The 14,889-nt window shown below is 41.1% G+C and overlaps 1 protein-coding gene across 2 annotated transcripts; it reads left to right on the top strand.

Moving 5' to 3' along the window:
- The first annotated feature begins 1,152 nt into the window (after positions 1-1,152).
- On the top strand, positions 1,153-11,106 carry LOC114034204 (ribonucleoprotein PTB-binding 2-like). Of its 2 annotated transcripts, none has more exons than XM_027849803.1 (5): positions 1,153-1,256; positions 1,620-1,731; positions 3,940-4,166; positions 9,187-9,298; positions 10,904-11,106. In XM_027849803.1, exons 1-5 carry the CDS (start codon positions 1,161-1,163, stop codon positions 11,089-11,091), a joined length of 735 nt encoding a protein of 244 aa, XP_027705604.1. In that variant the 5' UTR covers positions 1,153-1,160; the 3' UTR covers positions 11,092-11,106. The 2 variants fall into 2 exon arrangements, with proteins under 2 accessions (XP_027705604.1, XP_027705603.1); XM_027849802.1 differs by having other exon boundaries at positions 3,937-4,166.
- The last annotated feature ends 3,783 nt before the right edge of the window (positions 11,107-14,889 follow it).

Raw genomic sequence — 14,889 nt, 5'->3', positions numbered from 1 at the left:
GAAAGAAAGAAAGAAAGAAAGAAAGAAAGAAAGAAAGAAAGAAAGAAGGAACCAAGAGTTGGTTCTCATGCTAATAAGTAAACACTTACTCAAACTCATTTTCTGAGTTGTAAGGTTATTAATGCCTTTAAGAATATGGCAAATGTTTTAACAACTGGAAAACTTTGGTGAAAATGCCACCCAAGTACTGGAGATGAGTTTTCATGAGTTTGCTTTAATTAGCTCCTAACATCTATCCTATTAATACTTGTTTGTGTTGAATACAGACAAATTGTCTTTAATAAAGATTGCATTTAATACAAATACAGTTACTGTTTTATTACAAGTAGTGTTGGCTTTTAATATCATTCACGAGATAATGTGGCTTATGATTGTCTGGACTTGGTTATAACATGGAGTGAGTCATATGGGATCATAGATCTACACAGATCTGTAGGGACCCTAGGACGGCCCTTTCATTAGACGTTGGGATGTATCCAAGAGTCTCATGGGTAGTGAGTGTTCCTCAAGTATTCTATCGTCTACATGGGGGAAATTTGGCATGGTGTGAGCACCCTCTCCCCCAGAGTCATTGTATTTATTTATCTTCCTCTATACCCATTTGTCCCTTAGAACTGAAAGTCTGGGGCATTAGGAATAGGACTGGGTTTTGTTTGTGCCTTGTTGAGCTCTTCTTTTTCCTTTCCTTATGCATCTTGTATTTTGAAATGGTAATAAATAAAATAATAATGGTATAGTATAATATATAATATACAACATAATAATGTAGCATAATATATAATAATATAGTATAATTATAAATAATAGTATAGTATAATATATAATATAATTATATAGTATAATAATAAATGATAGTATAAATAGTATGGTATAATATATAGTATAATATATAATACTCTAGTATATAATATAGTATAATAATAAAATAATAATAGTAAGGGGTACAAGAGTTCGGATAATTTGAGGAAAGTGTACTTCGATGTAAACAAACCACTGATCTGAATTGAAAAGGAATGGTATTAGATTGCGTTGGGGTACATAGAACTTGGTTATTTGATGTCTTGGTGAACATCTTATGTTACGAGAGAGAGAGAATTATGAGAGCTTTTTGGTAAAGCTGACTCTTTTCCCCATCATTTTTTTTTTAGCAGAATTCAGTTATGAGCAATACCTCTCGTTTATTGCTTCAGAATCTCTCTTACTTACAACTGGCCCAGCAACAGCTAATGAAGATAGAGAATATTCATACAAACAGCGTAAGTGTGATACTTAATGGACTTTGCCCTTTTTCCTCCTCGATAGGGGTTCTAGTCACAGCTCTCGCAGGCCCTATCCCACTGCTCTGTTTCTGTCCTGGGCTGGTTTGCCTTCCTTAGGCAGCCTGGTCGCCCTTTCCACCCCACTCTCACCCCCACTCCTCAGGGCTCAACGTAATGGCGCCATACTCAGAACTCCCAAACTCAAGGGATCCACCAGCTGTTACCTCCCCAGTAACAAGAATTCCAGCCATTTGACACTCCACAGCCCAGTGAAGTACTGTTTTTGTTTTTGTTTTTTTTTACCAGATTTGGAATTGCTGTGAGGAGAAGAGGTATTTAAATGCTTTTTCTTTTCTGTAGAAACCTGGATTACTGGGTGAACCCCCGGCTATGGTTCTTCAGACAGCGCTGGGAGCCGGGCCAGCACCGTCCCTGAAGTCAGAGTTGGGGCACCGAGGAGAAGAACATAAAAGTAAATGAGGTCTCTTTCTGCACCTTCATGTAGTTCTGTTCTTCCTGAGAAGTCCCGTGTGAGATTTGAAGCTCATAATTTGACCAGCTGCTTCTTTCCTTTAAGTGAGCTAGGTGGTGCGGTGGTTACAGCACCAGGGAGTCAGGAAACTTGAAGTCACATCCTATCTCAGACACTTCCTAGCTGTGTGACTATGGGCAAGTCACTTAACCTCTGTATGCCTCAATTTCCTCATCTGTAAAATGGGGAATAATAATACCACCTACTTCATAGGGTTATTATGAGGAAACTAAAAAGCTATATAAAGCCATCTATTATCTGATTTTAGGGGAACACCAAATCCTAAAATTCTTTACTTTAAAAGAATGTAATGAGTTCTGTATTGAGACAGGGGATTGATGGCTGAGGTGTTGATGGTTTTTGAGGGCAGATGTTTCCATGACAGGCAGTTCGATGATGCCTCCAGGTCATGTCCTGGCTGTGTGATAAGCTGCTGAATCACTTAGACAACTCTCCAGACTGCTGACTCTGCAGAATAGTTGCAAATCTGCATTGATCAAAGAGTCTTGCTGCTGGGAGCTGCCTGACACCCGTAAGATCATAGATTCCCGATTGAAAACTTTCCAGCTTATTCCACTGGCCAACTTGGAGACCCTAGGGTCATCCCCATGACATAATGAAGCATCAGAGGAAGAGGAGGAATGACCACGTACCCGCTGGATGACGCCCCCTGGATGCCCCACAGGCATCTCAAACTGGCCCTGTCCAAAGCCGGACTTCATTCTCTTCCCCCTCAAATTTCCCCCTCTTCTGAAATCTCCATCTTTCTGCCAAGGACACCATCTTTCTTCGTGTCCTTGGGTCCATAATCTGGAAGGCAAATCTCGCCTAGCTTTCTTCGTTCCTTTATTCTTCCTGAACTCACTCCTTCCTGTACAGAATGTTCCATCCCCCTGCCTGTGGCTTCTGCATAGACTGTCCCACCATACCCAGAGTGCGGTTTCCACTCTCCTCTGCCTCTTGGAATCCCTGGCTTTGTCTCTCCTTGGGTGCTGCTTCCTATAAGAATCCTTATGATCCTCTCAATTATTACTGCCCTTCCCCGCCCCCCCAGAAAAAAAAAGACTTTATTTACTCAAATGGGTCTGCAATGTGATTGGTTTTTGGAAGTTCCCTTCAATAACATTGACAATGGCAATTAATAATAATAATAATGATAATACCAGCCAGCACTTATGTAGCACACCAAGATTTGCAAAGTCCTTTGCAGATTTCTCATCTGATCCTCACTATTGCCCTGGGAGGTAGGTGCCACTGTTATCCCCATATCACAGTTGAGGAAATCAAGGCAGAAAGAGATTAAGTGACTTCCCCAGAATCACACAGCTAGTAAGTGCCTGGGCTTGGATTTGAACACAGGTCTTCTAGATTCTGCACCTGCTGCATGACTCATCCATATCTTCCCATCAGATCCCCACAGGGGGACCTCCCAGCATGCTGTGGCCTTCCTTATCTTCTGCTGAAATTGCAGAGATGACAGCAGAGCGGCTGATTCTTTGCCCAGCAGTCCTCAAGTTCACCCTGTGTGCACTTTCTTTCTTTAGTTTTATTTACTAAAGTGTATACATGGTTTTTCCCCTAATAGAATGTAAGCACTTTGAGGGCCAAGGTTGGTTCATTCTTGTGTTTTTTCCTTAGCACTTAACACAGTGCTGAGTACATAGTAGGCATTTAATAAATGCTTAAAGAAGGATAGAAAATGAATAGAAGGAAGAAAGAAAAGAAAGAAGGAAAAGAGAGAAGGAGAGAAGGGGAAAAGGGAAGAAAGAATGAAGGATGGAAAAAAGGAAGGAAGAGAGAGGGAGAGAAGAAGAAAAGGAGGAAGAAAAGAAGGAAATAAAGAAAAAAGGAAGGGAGAGGGAGGGAGGAAGTAAAGGAGAAAGAAAAGAAGGAAGTAAAGAAAAAAGAAATGAAGAGAAGGAGGTAGGAAGGGAAAGAGGGAGGAAGAAAAAGGAAGGAGGGAGGGAGGAAGGGAAAGAAAGAAATAGACTATTCTATAATATATATACAAGATGAATTTGAAGGGCTTCTGTCTTAACTTAGCACCCAAAATCCTCCATCTTGCTAAGTATTTCTAGTAAAAGGTTTTCTGTTTCTCATTGATCTTGTCTCCTAACGCAACTGCTCTTTTGACCTTGGCTGCAGCAGGAGCAGGGATCTTACCATTCTTTCCAAATCAGCACATCGTTGGCCAAGGTGGGCCAGGGCCAAGTACTCCTCAGGACAAACCATCAGCCACGTTGGGATCACCAGAAGGAACCGTCTCAGGGCCGCAGACTTATCTTCCAGGCTTTACAAATCCTGCTGCTGGAGGTTTGGGGACGGCTCAGCCCAGGCAACAAAATCAGCCCAAAAGCACCGAAGCAAGTTCAGGGGTAAGGAGACGGGAGGAATAGGAAGAGACAGAAAAATAAGTTTTTCTCTTAATTTTATGTTACATGACCTTGGTAATAGCATATCACCTTTTTTTCTTAGTTTAACCTGGAAGGATTTATTAAAATATCTTCATATTATAATTATTTTGAATTTCAAAAGAAAGTAATAATACATTTAAATTATCCAAAGGAGAAGCACCAAATACATAATTAGACTAAATGGTATCTAAAGGAATATTAATAATAACAGTAGTTCATATTTACATTGGACTTTAGCATTTGAAAAGCATATTACCTATATTGCCATATTTGTGAAGAAGGTACTATTATTATTCCCATTGTACAGATAAGGAAACTGAGGCTATCAGTTGCTCTACGAACCCACTTACTATCCCTTCACCTTTTCTGACCTAAATGATCTTTCCCTATTAGAATGTTAGTTTCATGAGGGGAGGGATTATCTTGCATTTTGTATGGCACCTAGCTTATCAGGGTGCCTGGCACACCCAACAGGGACTTAATAAATGCTTTTTTCTTTTCTTTTTATTAAGTGCCACATCTAGGACAACTAAGTAAGGGAAGTACTACTAAGTAGCTGAAGGAGATTCAGTCTCTGATCTTCCTGATTCCAAGCTCTGTCCTCTATCCCCTACTCTATCTCAGAGGTTCAGAACATACCTATTTATGAAAATGTTAGAAGAAAATCCCTACTTTGAAAGAAAAATTCAATTACAGAAAACAGAAAATCACTTTAAAAAAAAACTGTGTCTGTGTGTCTGTGTGTGTGTATACATGTACATATAAGTGTATATATGAACAGGAATCACTTTATATTTGTATATACATGTGTATATATAATACAGGAATTGCGTTTAAAAGTATGTGTATATGTATACATATATAGGAATCACTTTTAAAATATACATATACATATATACTTAAATATATATTTTATAAAAGTATATGTGTATATCTAAGATAAATAGGAATAACTTTTAAAAGTATGTATTGTATAGTATAATACATAGCACTTTTACTGTATAATATGTACATATATACACACTTTTAAAAGTGATTCCTATTTACAGTAATTGAATTTTCCTTTCAAAGTGGGGATTCCCTCCCCCCCAACATCTTAATAAATAGGTATCTTCTGAACCTACAAGATGGGGTGGGGGATAGAAGGCAGAGTTTGGAATCAGGAAGAGCAGAGATTGGGAAGGAAGATTCCTTCATATATGATTACACATCGTATCTATTCTATCTTGTTCATTGGCCCTTGTTTAGCTGAATTCCAGGTTTTGTGCCTATTAAAATTAGTTTCAAATGAATATAAAAAAAAGTTGTTTTTTAAACCTGGGATATGCAGTACAATTTACATGTGCATTTTTAACTTTTGTAAACATTTATTTTTCTTAATACTTTAAGAGTCTTTGTGGAATTCTGTTAACAGCTTGGCAAGTTTTCCCGGCAGTACTGCCACAGGGTTATATACAATTTATCTGAAGTTGGCATTTTCTAAAATAGAAATGTTGCTGTTCCGTCAAGCTGGCCCAGGGCAGGTCTGGTTGTTGTGGGTGGAGAGTCCTCCATGTTGGAGGTGTGGCCAGTGATCCCCTCCTGTGCCCCCCATCCCCGGCATCCCTAGCTGCCGCCATCATCTTCCCAGCCTGGGCCACCATTTGGCAGCGAGGTCTGGTGGGTTTCCTTAAGTTATCCAGGGGTTTGAGCCAAATGATGGCAGCTGTTTTCTCTAAGTGCCCGGCTCAGGCCTTTGCACAGAGCAGACACCAATAAATGTTTGTTGAATTGTTTTAAATTGACTTGACTGAGCCTTCCTCGTGTTCCTTGTTGGCTTTGTGCTTAGAAAAGGAAAGCACAATCCGCAGCATTGAACTTATGGCAAACTAATCCGATTCCCATTTGTGCAAGGTGTATTTGACTTGGCAGAGCAGGGGAAGGTCAGAGATAGGCTCTGGATGGATTTTAGTAAAGCATGTGACAAATTTCATAATGAGGTAGTTAGGTGGCTCAATGGATAAGATGCTTGACTTGGAGTCAAGAAGATTTGAATTAAAATTCTGCCTTTTTGATCGCTGTGTGACCCTGGGCAAGTCACCCACCATTTTAGCTGTTGCTTCCTCATCTGTAAAATGGGTTAATAATAGCACCTCGGGGTTGTTGTGAGGATCAAATGAGATAATATTTGTGAAGCTCTTTGTAAACCTGGAAGTGCTAAGTAACTGCTAATTATAATTGTTCCTCCTGGATAAGATCATGAAATAGGGACTGAGTGAGCGTAGAATTAAAGACCTTTTTTTACCTACTCGTCCTATCACAAGCAGAGATGGCTCACTGATGACTTTTGTTAACCTGGGAGGAAGTCTCCAATGGAACGTGTCTGGGCTCTGTCCTTGGCTTTCTCTTGTCCAGAATTTTATCAGGGATTTTGATGACTCAGAGGTGGCAGACTGATCAAAATGCCCACTACTTCATAAAACTGGGAGGAATAGCTATGTCATTGCATGACAGAACGGAAAGCATGAAAGATCTCTGCAAGAGAAAGTGTTGGGGCATTTCCAACTAGATGAAATTTGACAGTGAGAATTATAAAGCACTCCCAGGTAGAAGGGAAAATGTGCTGGATTTGGAGTCAGAAGATCTGAGTTCAAATCCCAGCTCTTCCCTTTTCTAGCCAAAATCACTTAGACAGGTTGCTTCATCTTTCTGGGCCTCAGTTTCCCCATCTGTAAAAAAAAAAGGAAGTTAGGTTGGACCTCTGAGATTTCTCTAACTCTAAAATCCTATGATCTTATGAACTTTACAAGGTAAAAACTAAAACTCAAGAGCTTTTCATAGAAAAAAAAAAAGACTTAGGGACTTTATTTGGCTACAGGCTCTTAATCTAATACACCAGGGCCTAAGTAGATGGGAGGCAATCTTATTCAACAAGATTTATTAGGCCTCTACAATGCTGGAAGAGATATAAAGTTAGAGAAGACCTTCTGCCCTCATGAAGCCTCCAGTTGGTAGGGGGATAAGACACCAGCACAATAAGTACTCTAGAGGTATGAGGTGTCAGTCTGGGAAGGGCCTTTACAGAGCCAAGTGTGGCCTCTTGTCTAGATAATCGAGAGTGAGAACGAATGAAAAACCTAAGTTGAGCAGTTCTCCATTGACGACTTACATTATGACCATCCCTTCACTTCAAGCAGTGGTCCTTCCTATTCCTTGTTTAATCCTTCTCTCTTCACCAGAGGCTTAGAAATGCAACAAAAGCAAACCCAAAAAGCATTTTCACTGTCCTTGTGATTCCTTGCCAGCCTCAGCTCAGTACAGATTTTAGTATTACTCATGCTGTTTACAGAACCATGCCAGGCTTTTGCCATCATGATCCTACAAGGCGCCCAAATTTCCATCTTCTGTATGTGCCATCTAAAAATAGATGTTGTTCATTGAATTCCCTGTGGATGCACAGTGGTCTCTTTAGACAAAGCCCCTGTTTTCTACTCACTGGAATTGCTTCTCTTTGTGTCTTTGGAATGTTATTTGTGAGAGTTTCCCATCACTCATGGGCTGGAAAATAATTCCAGGATGGAGAAAGTGGTCTCTGCAAGCAGCAATGGGCAGAGTCAGTTTGGTGTGAGAGGATATGGGCGGGCTGAAAGAACAGGAGTGGATGGCTGGATGGATTGAATTTCAAAGCTCAGATTCTTCACTGCTGGTTCAATTCTGTGACATAGCAAAGTCTAGGATGTAAAATTGAGGTATGTGACTGACTTGGGTTGAAGATGGTTAGATTTGAGGAAATGGTCACTTAGTTTAATCAAGGGGTCCTAAGCATGAGTATTGAAGTTCCAATGGATGATAGGGAGAACAGCTCAGGAGGGCCATGAGCCAGGTACACTGAAGAGCTGAGAAAGTGACCTCAAGGTCAGTAGATGACAGTCATGGAGAGAGAATAAGTATGACAGAAGCTAGGTTGGACTGCCATGTTCTTTTTGTCAGGGTTTAATGAATGGAGACCCAGCAGAGGTACCATACCCTAATGTTTAAGATACAGTGGGCATTCTGGTGTTTGGAGTGCACCCAGACACTATCTCACCCAAACTACTCTTCTGTCCAATGGTAAAGGTCTGGATAAAAAAGAGAATATGGGGAACATGAGGCCTGTATTAAGTTATTATTATTTTTGGTCCCAACTTGGTATCTCCTCAGTGTGGAGACTCTCTCCACTGAGACAGCTCAACAATTCATCTGTAACTTAGTCTCAGAGAGTTGCCTAGCCCACTGAGAGATGAAATAACTCATCGAGGGTCACATGCCTCTTACTTGTCAGATGGAAGACTTGAACTCAGGTCTTCCTGACTCCATACCAATCCTCTCTCCTCTGTGCTACCTAGTCTTTTTTAAATGTTATGAATAAAAAACTAGTGTCCAAATCAAGGGAAGTGATAGTCCTACCATATTCTGTCTTGGTTAGTTCAGAGTAGGGCTGTTTCCAGTTACCACATTTTGAGAGGGACATGGTCAAGTGAGATTTCAGTGGGCTGAAGGTGAACAAGGTCATAAGGGGGTCTTGAAACTATGTTCTATGAAGGATAGCTCAGGAAACCAAGAATATTTAGCCTGTGAAGAGAATTCTTGGAATGAAGGAAATGATAGTGGCATTCAGATATGTAAAAGAATAGCATGAGAAAGAGGGCCATTAACTCCAAAGGTTAAAACTAGGGCCAGCAGACGGACTTTACAGGGAGGCAGATTCAACTAAGTATGTAAAAGAACTTTGTAACAAACAGTGTGGACTCAGAATGGAACAATTTGCCTTGGGTGGGTGGTGAGCTGCCTGTCACTAGAAGTGTTCAAGCAGACGCTGGGTCACCAGCTCAAATTCTGCCTCTTCTCTTTCTGTTTCTGTGACCTCAGGCAGGCCTTTTCTCTTCCTGGGTCTCAGTGTCCCCATATGTAAAATGTCCTCATAAACAAGCCATATTTCTTTCTTTCTTTCTTTCTTAAATAGACTGTCTCTAAAAATCAGACTTCGCTTTTGGGGGAACCGCCAAAAGAAATCCGGCTTAGTACCAACCCGTACTTGAACTTGGCCAGTGTATTGCCTGGGGTCTGTTTACCAGGTAAGGAAAGAACCCCTCTGGCTTAGCCTGTTTACAACCTTTTGTAAAGTCACTGAAAAGCTGCCTGAGCCTGAGTTCTCCCCCATCCCAAAGGCTGCCTATGCCCTGCGCAGGGGCTGGCCAGAGCTTTGAGCACAGGTAGATTGTCTGTTTTTGTCGTCAAAAGAATTTACCATTTGGAGACATTAAAAAGGCTCTGACCCTGATGATGTGGGTCTTCCAACAAAAATAATCTTGGAGCTCCCATGTACTTTTTCTTTGGAGGGAAAATATTTTTCTTGTTATAAACATCTGCAGCCGAGAGCTCTACAGTATATCCTTGCAACAGTGTGGTTGAAGGTTAATGCCAGAGGGAAAATATGGTGACCCCCCCCACTTAGTTCCCATAAGTATACAGTAACACTACATTTAGCTGGACATCTGACTTATTTCAACCTCAGTTGGGCAGATCAGAACAGAAGTGAACCCAAAAAAAGGGGGAGGGTTAGGAACTAGCCCTGATCTGCTAAAGTAGTTGTCTCAAAAGCTCTTGTATGTTTTTTGTTCCACCAGAGAAGCCTGGGTTCCTTTATCAAGAACTTACTGACTCTACTTTTACACATATTTTTAACACATCGGTGAACCGATTTCTCCAACTTTGGCAAACTTTAAAAAGTCAACGTACTATTGCCCAAAAAGACAATTGAGAGAAGAGAGTTAAAAACCCCACGGTGTGGCAGTCTGGCATAATGGATGACGATTTTAAAAGTCAGAAAAAAAGATTAAATTATGTTTATGGAATTGGAGTAATTTCTTTTTAGAAGAATTTCATTTTGAAAAGGTTACAACTTAGAATTTGGAGGCATACGGACTTGAGATATTGCATTGCAATAGGATTCCACTATTAGTGCCAGATAAAGCTGGCTCTTTTGTACTAGAGGGAACATACGTGAATGTCATCTTGGGTTACTTTCAGGAATGAAGAGGTGACAGTCTCTCTGTCCTGTGCCCTGGTCAGACTTCGTGTGTCCACATCTGGACCCAGAAGGGACATTGAGAAGTTAGGGAGAATCCAGGGTGGGACCCAGGACGGTGAAGTCCATGCCGTACGGATCAGGCAAGGAACAGGAGTGAAGGGTCACAAAAGATATGCTAGGGATTAAGTTTATTTCACTTGGGCCCAAGGCGAGGGACCCAAGTAATGGGTGGAAGTTGCTGTGAGGCCAATTTTGGCTTGATTATCAGGAAAAGCTCCCTACCGATTGAAGCTGTCCCAGCGTGTAGTGGGCTGTCTTCAAAGGTGGTGGGTTACCTCCTCCTCTGGAGATCTGAGAGCAGAGCTGGACAGCACTTTGTCAGAGATGTCACAGGAGGATTCATTTCATGTGTGGGTTGGGTTGGATGGTGTCAAGGGTTTTTTTTAAGTCTCAAATTCTGTCGTTCTGTGATATGTTGAAGCGGATACTTTTAGGTGACAAGGCTATGGTTTCCTTACATTATTAAATGCTGATCTGTGTCTGATTTAAAGATAAGTACAACATCGTTTTCCAGTACAGTTACCCTGTGGCACCGTGTTTCGATGCTCTACTGCCCTCACTGACACAAGCCTGTTAATTTTGATTTCAGCCCCAGTTGCAAGTAAGACCTTGAGTGCTCTACCCCAGACTGGAATCACAAGCAACATAGTGGATGCCATCTCTCAGGGAACCTCATCACAACATGCATTGGAAAATTACATTAATTATTCTCAGCAATTTGGTGATTATTCACAGGTAAACGGCAGGAACTGGTTTCCTGATACTGGTGGAATCTAGGCTACTAGAGCTGACAGATATTTATTGAGCACAGAGGCAGCATTGAGAGCTGGCCTCAAAATCAGGGAGAGCTGGATTCAAGTCTCTCCTTTGACACATTCTGGCTGTGTCACGCTGGGCAAATCACTTAACCTCTTGGTGCTATAGGCAACTTTTCAAGACAAGGCTTCTTAACCATGCACTTGTTTTTAAACATATTTTGACAACTGTTTCCATATTGTAATCCTTTGTGCTGTATTTTATGCATTTGAAAACATGATTCTGAAAAGAAGGGGTCTATAGGCTCCACCAGACTGCCCAAGGGGTCCCTGGTACCAAAAAGGCTAAAACCATAAGTTGCCAAAAAAGTGCTAATTTGCATTGGTAGAAGGAATTTCCTCACCTGAGAGTACCGTATACCAAAGAAATCACAGATCCAATCACTAACCCTTATTGGACACAGAGCATCTAACATAATGCTAGGCTAAGAATTATGAACCATAGAAAGAATGAGGCCATCAGCCAGACTTTACTAACCTTGTCCTATGTGCCTGCCGCTGTTCGAGGTGCTAGGAATACAGAAGGGAAAGTCAAGCCAAACTGCATTTCGTTTGACATTTTGGTCGTTCTTTGAGGTGACTCATGGTTCCCATTGTCATTTTAGTTTTGGCTTGGGCTGCATTAGTCATGAAAGATTAAGCATCCCAGGGAAACATTAGTCCATCTCTTCAGTCGCTATATACAGAAGGATAAGTGTTTCTAGAATCATAGTTAGAGAATAATAGACATTTCATGATTTTGTAAGTAGAATCATTAAAGCTCTAGTGGGCTTTGGGGTTCATCCTGTCCAACTCTCTTTTCACCGATGAGGAAACTGAGGAAAGTGTAATGACTTGAAGCAAGTTATTCATAGAACCTGCACTAGAACCCGGGCCTTCTGAATCCCAGTGCAGCACTCTAGATATACTGGATTGCCCCTCCTCATTTATGATAAAATTTAAAAATTCAGAAATCACTTCATTCACTTTGAGACATAAAGGGGGAAAAGCTTTTCCAGGTACAAAAGATAGATCGGGTCAGCTTGGCCACAACTGTTTTCACTCCAGTATCATCTTAGGTGATGAGCCCCCCCCCCCCCATCCTCTGTGTGCAGAATCCCATTCACCTTACTGTGCCAGGTGCTGGAGTCTCGAATTAACCAGATCGGAGCAGCTCGCCTCTGCTCCCCTCTGTCCTGTGTTCTGGGCAGCCTCCCCTCTCTGGGTGTCGTCTACCTTTTCTAGTGTCTCATCTACTGGTCAAGCTGAGCTCATACCCAGCCCCTCCCTGGCTGAGAGCACAGCTGAACACAAGGACATTTTGGAGGGAATCACATGATTTTCAAATGCAACCAGGGAAACCTAAAGATAGAGAAGAAAACTCCCCCACTGATGCCCTTGGGCACCTTAGTTTCAAAGAGCTGCCTAGATCACTAAGATTAACGGACTTATCCCGGGTCAAACAGCCGGGGCATGTCAGAGACAGGATTTGAACCCAGGTCTTCTGACTCTGAGGCCAGGTCTTTGTGTCTCTCCCTATAACCTAACTGTACTTAAATGACTTAATTCAATGATTATAGGTAAGCATACCTCATCACCATTGCCTCTGGCCGTTTACTTGGACTAAGATTATTTTCAGTATGTCTTTTTCTCTATATACCATTTTGTCTTTGCTTAATGCACTATAATTGATTGTATGTCAATGATTTATTCTGTACTTATTATTTAGACTACCCACAGTACTGCTTTGCTTTGTATACACACACATGCATTCACATATCTGTACTCACAAAAACATTCTGCATGAAGGCACTTCCAGCATACAGTATGGTTAGCAGGTCAGAGCTCTGCCTGCCTCCAAATTTAATGACCACACTGGGACTATAAAGGATTGATCAGAGCACAGAGGCTTTTTTCTTGAATCTTTCTCTATTTCATATTCTCCCAAATTTGTCTGTGGACTCACAGTTTGCTTTGAATTCCCTTGTGTTAGGAAATGGGCTAACTGTGTGATGCCCACCTTAGGAAGTAAAGCTCATGAGAAAAGTTAACCAGGATTTGGGCATCGATCTCTTCCACTGTTCTGCTGGCTGTCAGGGCAGGATGCTGGATTGTTAAGGAAGTGATCTCATAGCAAGCAGCCAGGGTAGGCAGATATGCTTTAGGAAAGATGGCACTTAGTGAGTTCCCTTTTGTCACAGGAAAATGATAACCTCGTTTCAAATCTAATATAATAATAATAAGAAAGTTTCAGAATTCCTTGAATTTATTTAAAGTATGATATCCTTATCTGTAAATTTGCAGTGATAAATGCAAAGATTAAATCTAGTTCTAACTACAAAGCCTCCACTGGCCTTGTTAATAATAACAATAGCAATAACTTTGTTAATAACAATAACAATAACTTTGTTAATAACAATAACACATATAGTGCTTCCATTTCTGCAAAGGATTTTATTTACACATGTTATCTCTCTTGAGTCTCATGTGAGATAATACCCAATTTACAAATGAAGAAACTGAGGCTCAGAGAAGAAAGTGATTTGCTCAAGGTCATATAGCTAGGAAGTATCTGAGGTAGAATTTGAACTCATGTCTTCCTGACATCAAGCCTGGCCCTCTTGCCAGTACAGAAGACTGCCTCACCTTTCCAGGATTCACAGCAGAAAGTGGATTACCTTTGAGTTATAGTCTTAGCATGACAATATGAAGACCAATTCCAAACCTTGAAGTTTTCAAGATTGGCTGTTTTGAAGTATTTCAAAAACTTACAATTAGAAATTGGTTTTATTTTTTAATTTTAGGATGTTTTCCAGCAATATTGTTGGCATTTTGCTCAGACATGCAGAGCTGCTGATGTAGGAGTAGGAGGATTAGAAAATGAAGACCCTGAAATAAAAACATTTTTTTTTGCAAGATAGTCGGCGTTAAATGACTTGCCCAGGGTCACACAGCTTGTAAGTGTCAGGTGTCTGAGTCAAATTTGAACTCAAGTCCTCCTGACTCCACAGGCCAGTGCTCTATCCACTGTGCCACCTAGCTGCTCCTGAAGTAAAAGCTTAAATAAACTTCCTTCCATATAATTTCTAAGAATAACTACAGAGCAGATGGCTTAGGGAATGTCCATCTCTATCAATCACATATTCATTAAGCACCTACTGTATGCCAGATGTTGTGTTAGGTGCTGGGAACAGAAACAGTGTCTGCCCTCAAGAAGCTTCCATTCTAGTTCACTGGATGAGGCTAGATTAGGCTGCTGCTTCACTCCCTCCTTCTGAGTGCTAACCTCCAAGCCTGGGCTATGAGATGCTACAGAGCCCTTGCTTGGAGAGGCATCTCTGCAAAGGCATCCAAGTGCCATAAAGCCTCAGCTTTGCCTGCTCAGGGGGCTAGATGTGGTCATCGGGCATCTGTAGGACCTCTTTGTTGAGAACTGACCTGCTTTGCATTGGAATCAATGAATCTGCCAGTGAAATGAGGATGTGTATATCTTGTGGCTGCAAAACAGATGTGTTCCAGAGTTTTACTATTGGGAGGGTCAAATGAAATAATGTATGGACAGCACTTTGCAAACCTTCAAGTGCAGTATAAATTCTTGCTATTGTTATTATTACTACTACTATTTAAAAAGGCTTTGTGGATTAGGTAATTACCTAATATGAAAAGAGACAGAGACAGAGACAAAGAGAGAGAGAGAGCGAGAGCAAGAGAGAGAGAGAGAGAGAGAGAGAGAGAGAGAAGAGAAGAGAAGAGAAGAGAAGAGAAGAGAAGAGAAGAGAAG

This window comes from Vombatus ursinus, unplaced genomic scaffold, assembly GCF_900497805.2.
Source record: "Vombatus ursinus unplaced genomic scaffold, bare-nosed wombat genome assembly UNPS02008544.1, whole genome shotgun sequence".
Lineage (NCBI taxonomy): Eukaryota > Metazoa > Chordata > Mammalia > Diprotodontia > Vombatidae > Vombatus > Vombatus ursinus.
Note: the sequence above shows the minus strand (reverse complement) of the source record. Positions and strands in the feature narration are given on the sequence as shown.

What these genes read in the sequence shown, in the direction of transcription:
- LOC114034204 (XM_027849802.1), top strand. Translation starts at nt 1,161, where the DNA reads ATGAGCAATACCTCTCGTTTATTGCTTCAGAATCTCTCTTACTTACAA. An exon ending in GCACCGAAGCAAGTTCAGGG is followed by an intron (nt 4,167 to 9,186) that starts GTAAGGAGACGG and finishes TTTCTTAAATAG; the next exon opens with ACTGTCTCTAAAAATCAGAC. An exon ending in GCCTGGGGTCTGTTTACCAG is followed by an intron (nt 9,299 to 10,903) that starts GTAAGGAAAGAA and finishes TTTTGATTTCAG; the next exon opens with CCCCAGTTGCAAGTAAGACC.